A 6000-nucleotide genomic window follows, 5' to 3' on the forward strand; every position below is an offset into this window, starting at 1 on the left:
TATGGTATAGCGAGCATGCAATCGAACTTTCTTCACCAATAGAGGCTTCAATACATCGTTATAGATCAAGAAGCGATTAACTGAGGGTGAGGCTGAGCCAATTTGTGTAAGAATGTCCCTATATATAATATTATTTTATTATATTTATTACTCCACTTACAGCAGGTCGGTATAGCAGAAAGAGCGATGCTCTTCTATTTTGAACAAAATTATACCGCATTTTTTGTTCCTTACACAATTCTCCATCGAGTAGAAATGATTTTCTTAAAAAAGTACGAATGTCCTCTTTTCGGCCGATCCAGCACAGTGTGACGGTCTTCTCCACCGACCTTACCTTCTAGAAAATCACTGTGCAACTTATTTTTTACCAACCGCCTGACATAAGTGGTAGACCTATCAATGGACGGTAAAGTGCACTATTTAACTTTATAGTTCTTCTAACTTTAAATTAGTTGCTATTATGCTTCGTTCGTGTACAACTGTGGCTGCTGATATACTTACAACTCAAACATAACATCTGACTTACAGTATGGGGTGCAAACTTTCTTCAGTAATTGTTAAAACGGGCAGTAAAGTGCGCTTTATCGTTTAATAGCTTTTATAATGTTAAATAAATTAGACTTTAGTAACACGTAATTGTGATAACATAAATTCATATACCACTCATACCTATGGGAATCACTATATGACGGTAAGGGGTGAACTTTACTTTAGTAATAGAGCTATCAATATGTACATTAGAATGTGCACTTTATTCTATTTTATAATATAACTTTATTAACATTAAAGGACGCCTTCATGACGTTTAACTGGAGCTTACTAATTATACATAGGTACATACTTCTTACGAATAAAGCTATGTGACCAGCGCGAATTTAAATAATTACGAGTAAAAGAGCTATCAGTTAAATAAATAATAGTCTAAACGGTAAAAATTGTTTTGTTATTTTATTGCTATATACTTTCGTGGCATACAGCTACATAGATTCATGTACCCATCCGTACGTAGCATTGCTTACGTAATATACATCCTATGAATATAATTGAATTTCAGTATAGGCTGCACGAACGTCATAAATAATGTTCTTTTTTTACCTCTAAATGACGTGACGACCGGTCTGGCCTAGTGGGTAGTGAATAGTGACTTAGTGACCCTGGCTTTGAAGCCGATGATCCCGGGTTCGAATCCCGGTAAGGACATTTATTGATGTGATGAACACAGATATTTGTTCCAAAATCATGGGTGTTTTCTACGTATATATATATTTATATATAGTACCTATAGTACAAGCTTTGCTTAGTTTGGGGCAAGGTCGATCTGTGTAAATTTGCTGTGAACACTATTATTTAAATAAATATTTGGTTATTTAAATAATAGTGTTCACAGCAAATTGGATGTTCTTCTTTTTATTAATCACGCAATACAGTTGATCGTTGTATCTACCTATTTGCACTGCGTCACTTTCGATGGCAACGTATATTTTTGTATCAACACAAATTAGCGGCAAACGCGCGCAACCGCATTGCAAGATGTATGTTGAAATTATGCAGTCGTTTACTGAACGATTTTTTCTGCAGTGTTCTCTACATTTGCGTCGTATCCGTGCAACATTATTGCGCCGTTCAAATCCCTTACCGAGCACGAGCTGTCATGTCTCAGGAGAACCAGTTTAAGTGCGTTCTTCGACCCATATTTGTTATGGATCTCGACGTCACATGTTTACCCGAGTCCTCGACGCGCGAAAGGCGGCACAACAGCATATATAGCCAGAATAATTATCAATTAGGGTTCAGTGACGTAAACGGCGAAACGGAAGCCGTCAGAACTCCAGGCGTGTGAGTCTGACACAGTTGAATGAGTTTACAATCGTTTAACCTAGTACTAATACCGTAAAAGTTAATAACTTGATCAAGCGTTTTAATTGCATTATTCCTTTTCGGTGCGGTGTTTTAAAGCGGCCTTGCGAAATGTGTGTCAAATACGCATTTACATTAAACACAAAAGGCGTTAATGAAATACTTAGTTACCACAATTTGCAAATTCTCTGGTCTCTCAAGCGTAAGGCGAGTAAGACTAAGACATTGCAATTGAGCAGATCTTGGGTGATAATTTTCGTACGACAGGGGTACGACCCTGTGACTTGGTTTCGGAATCATGTCCACATGAACATGCCACTCCACGTTGACTTATCTCATGCTCTCTCATGAAACCAAAATATTATACCTAACGAATTCAATATACTGATAATCAAATAAGCAGTCAGCTGTGACTGGAGGCCTTAGCCATTTTCATCCCAGCACCAACAGTCAAACATAGGTAAGAGTTCGTGCACCTAGGTTTGCTGTAGTTAGCTACCACTTGTATACATGCGACAGTAAAGGTGTGTAGATTGCGCAAGTCACCTACTTGTTCTTGAGATAAACACGAGCTACTTAGTTACTTCGAGATAACGACACAAGAAGTCACTGTTTTTACAATGGCGCTCATATTCCGCTACTTACATATTCATACGGACGTGAGAACAACACTATATTGTACTGACAACAAAGAACAGTTACCGTCAAAATATGTATACATTTTTCGTCTTGTTTCAATGGAATAAAGTGTAAAAATGTATACAAATGTTTGACCGTTGGACGACCGACGCCGCTCGGACACCCGACAGAAGCTAAACGCTAGTTATTCAACAAAATATTTACGACTAACAGTTAGTCATTCATTAAGTACACTAATGATGAACGCGTCCACTTTAACGAGAGTAATGAGTACTTAAATGTTATAATATAAATTGATGCTGCTTATTTATCAGGGATGCGAAATTAGAAAATCTCGAAAACATGGTAAATCCGGCAAAAATCTTTACTTGAGTTTTATTTTAAAGTAGAGTATTAGAATAATTTTAATTTCATCAATAAACAAAAACAAGTACAATAACAAAACTTGTAAAGTACTAATAAATTAAGTATGATCAAAATAAATAAAATAATAATAAAACTTATACTCACCTATCTTAGGCCCCCTAGATCTGACCCCTACTTGACTTTTAATTTTCCGCAAGCTAATGATTCAATGCTAATATAGATGTCATTCATAATATGAATGATATCTTGATCCTTAGGTATTTATTCCTTTTTGTTCATAAGTAGGTTTTCGTATTTACCGGTCTATTGTTGTGTTCGGTTGCTTTTCGAAATTAACGTTCTTTGATCTGTTTACCTATTATATGGCACCTACGCGATGTAATTACACCCTTCAAACTTCTACAAATAAATGATGCCTACTCGTTCTCCGCAATTAAATAAGCAAGGAAATATGAGTAGGCAAATATTGGCATAACGAAGCATATCAGGTGACCTGAACGGGTCTCGCAGTATGTCACCGCGATTGGATATCGTAATCACGGCCCGTGAAAGCGTTGGACGAGTGCTTTTGTTTAAACCTCGCGTTAGTACGTGTGCCAAATGACAACCAGCCGTTTCGAAATACGGCTGCCCAGTGCACCTTACCTAGGCCAATCAACGCATTGCCATAATTAAAAAATCGTGTCGTACTTTCAGTCGTAAACAGAGCCTGATTAGGTGCGTAAGATCACACTATGTTAAATATATAGCTAAAGTTATACAGTATTTAGATTGTGTCCGGTTTCAGTAAGAATGGGATTGACCACAATTTTAAATCAGATTATGTTCTGTAGATGTGTTTAACTTTACGATTTAAATCATTTACATATACATACGTAAGCCCCATGCACCCTTTGCTAGGCATCCCCTCATTGGGTTTCCGCTATTAACCCTACGCTAGCCCAATGCGAATCGGGAACTTCACATACCTATGTTCGAAGTTATGAATTTCTTCACAGATGTAAATATGAAGGTTTTTAAAAAGCAACATGTAAATAACAAATGATATTTCGACGTAAATAAGTTTCGAGAAACGACCCGAGGTGAAGTTCAAACCACGGTCTACGGTTTAGAAGCCGCATGCCTTACTACCTACTGTTCGGCTACTACAGCTACAGCCGGTACAGGTTGTGCAGCTTGTAATGGTTTTGGTAGGCATATGTCTATTGATCCACCTCTGGAGGAGGTCAGACGGTGGAGACTTGACTCCCGTCGAGTGCTCCTTCAGAAGTGGAAACAGCGACTGAAGACGCCTAGCGCCGGCCACTGGACCATCGGAGCCATCCGACCCGTCCTGGAGAGATGGGTCGGAAGAAAGGGGGGGTTCCTCTCCTTCCACCTTACTCAGGTCCTCTCGGGGCATGGCTGCTTCGGGAGATACCTGTTTAGGAGGGCGGGACGGGAACCGACGATGCAGTGTCACGACTGCGGCGACGCCGAAGACACGGCGCAACACACGCTGGCGGTATGCCCGGCGTGGGCGGAGCGGCGGGCCGCACTCGTGGCCGTAGTGGGAGGAGACCTTTCCTTGCCAGCGGTGGTGAAAGCCATGCTAGGTGAGGAGAGGCGATGGGAAGCTGTGGCCTCCTTCTGCGAGGACGTGATGACGCAGAAGGAGGCGGCGGAGCGTGGCAGGGAGGAAGATCCGGCCTCTCAGCCAATGCGCCGCAAGCGCTTGGGGCGGCGGCGGTTAGCATACGACCGCCGATTACCCCCATAAAGGTACCTGTGGGCGGCAGGCTCGGGGACGTCTGCCGCCAACACAAGGGTCCCAGCGCGGGCGGGCGCGACGTATGATCGACGCGCCCACTGAGATGAAGGGGTAGTACATACATTACTATTCCCCACGAGTCGAGTTCGAGCCCGGACGGCCGCTGGCGAGGTTGCGGAAGAGTACTTCGGCGTTCCTGGGACCTCGCCCTATAGCACGGAGGCGGCATCAGAGGGGTTTTAGTGGGTAAACCATGGGTCTCATCAGCCCATATGGGAGTCCCACATAACCATCCCAGGCCCGTCCCCGCGCCTGGGTGGTATGCGAAAAGCATTTCCCCTCTTAAAAAAAAGGCATATGTCTATTAATGACTTAGTAACTAACTCGGCTATTAAGCTTAGTAAGCTAGGGTTATGCTGCTTGTAATTTGTGGTTAAAATGTTGTAAATTATTCTTTTGAGCCTTTTGATGGCTAAGCAACTAATCCCTTCAAGTAAATTAAGAAAAAGTTGGCACAATGAAAACGACAATGCTCACTGATTTGAATACCGTTTTCGTAGATGGAGACCTTCTCCTGGAAGGACGGTGATGGTGATGGTTTGCGGGACTCGTCGCGCATGGCGAGGGCGGATGCGAGGCGGCAACTAAACCTCCCGAGAAGCCGGGCAACGTGTCACGGTCACCTAACAGGATTACCTGCACGTGTTCGTATCAGTTACGGAGAATAGACGAGGCGAACGTTAAGAATACGAGCTTGCTCAAGAATAAAAATCTGTCGAAAATGAGCTACCACTTTAATGATCGTCTTACTGGTTAATAATATAAAAGCTATATGGACGAAATCGATCTTGGGTGTGGGTGTTAAATATAGGTCAAATATCAAAGTAAACTAAAAAACTAGGGCTGAAATGCAGAAGAAAGATCATACGATAAAGACAACATTATTTTGTAACGATAACCGCCCTGACTCGGATATCTTCAATGAGGAGTAATTGGAGGACCTACTTAAACAGAAGGGCTATTTCGAACATTCGTGTGTCTTAATTTCTGTCACTTCCATAATAAGTACAAGAACGGTAGTGATGGAGAGCTTCATCGGTGTTCGCGATTGCCCTCTGGTTCGCCCTAACTTTCGACTCCTCTGCCATGTGTACACAATAGGAATAACACTCTTGCCCTACTGCGCATCAAACGGAATGATATAGGCCATAAGTGTCTTAACCAGCTTACAGATTCACTAAGCGTCGAGAACCGCAAAAGGGTCCTAAATCAGTTTAGTATCGCCTTACCTTAGCCGCACGACTTGGGGACTGAAGTAATATCATGTAGGGTGGTATATTTCAAAGCGGTTTAACCGTTCAGAAAGTCATTATTATAAAAGATCTCAG

General features: G+C 41.8%; 1 protein-coding gene across 1 annotated transcript in view; it reads right to left on the reverse strand.

Moving 5' to 3' along the window:
* Positions 1-5246, reverse strand: part of LOC133533701 (actin-associated protein FAM107A-like) — a 42871-nt gene extending 37625 nt beyond the window's left edge. The window contains exon 1 of the mRNA XM_061872732.1: positions 5162-5246. Within this exon, the coding sequence (XP_061728716.1) occupies positions 5162-5231 (70 nt within the window). The 5' untranslated portion in view covers positions 5232-5246. The remainder of the gene's footprint in view (positions 1-5161) is intronic.
* Positions 5247-6000: the final 754 nt, after the last annotated feature.

This window comes from Cydia pomonella, unplaced genomic scaffold (assembly GCF_033807575.1).
Source record: "Cydia pomonella isolate Wapato2018A unplaced genomic scaffold, ilCydPomo1 PGA_scaffold_202, whole genome shotgun sequence".
Taxonomy (NCBI): domain Eukaryota; kingdom Metazoa; phylum Arthropoda; class Insecta; order Lepidoptera; family Tortricidae; genus Cydia; species Cydia pomonella.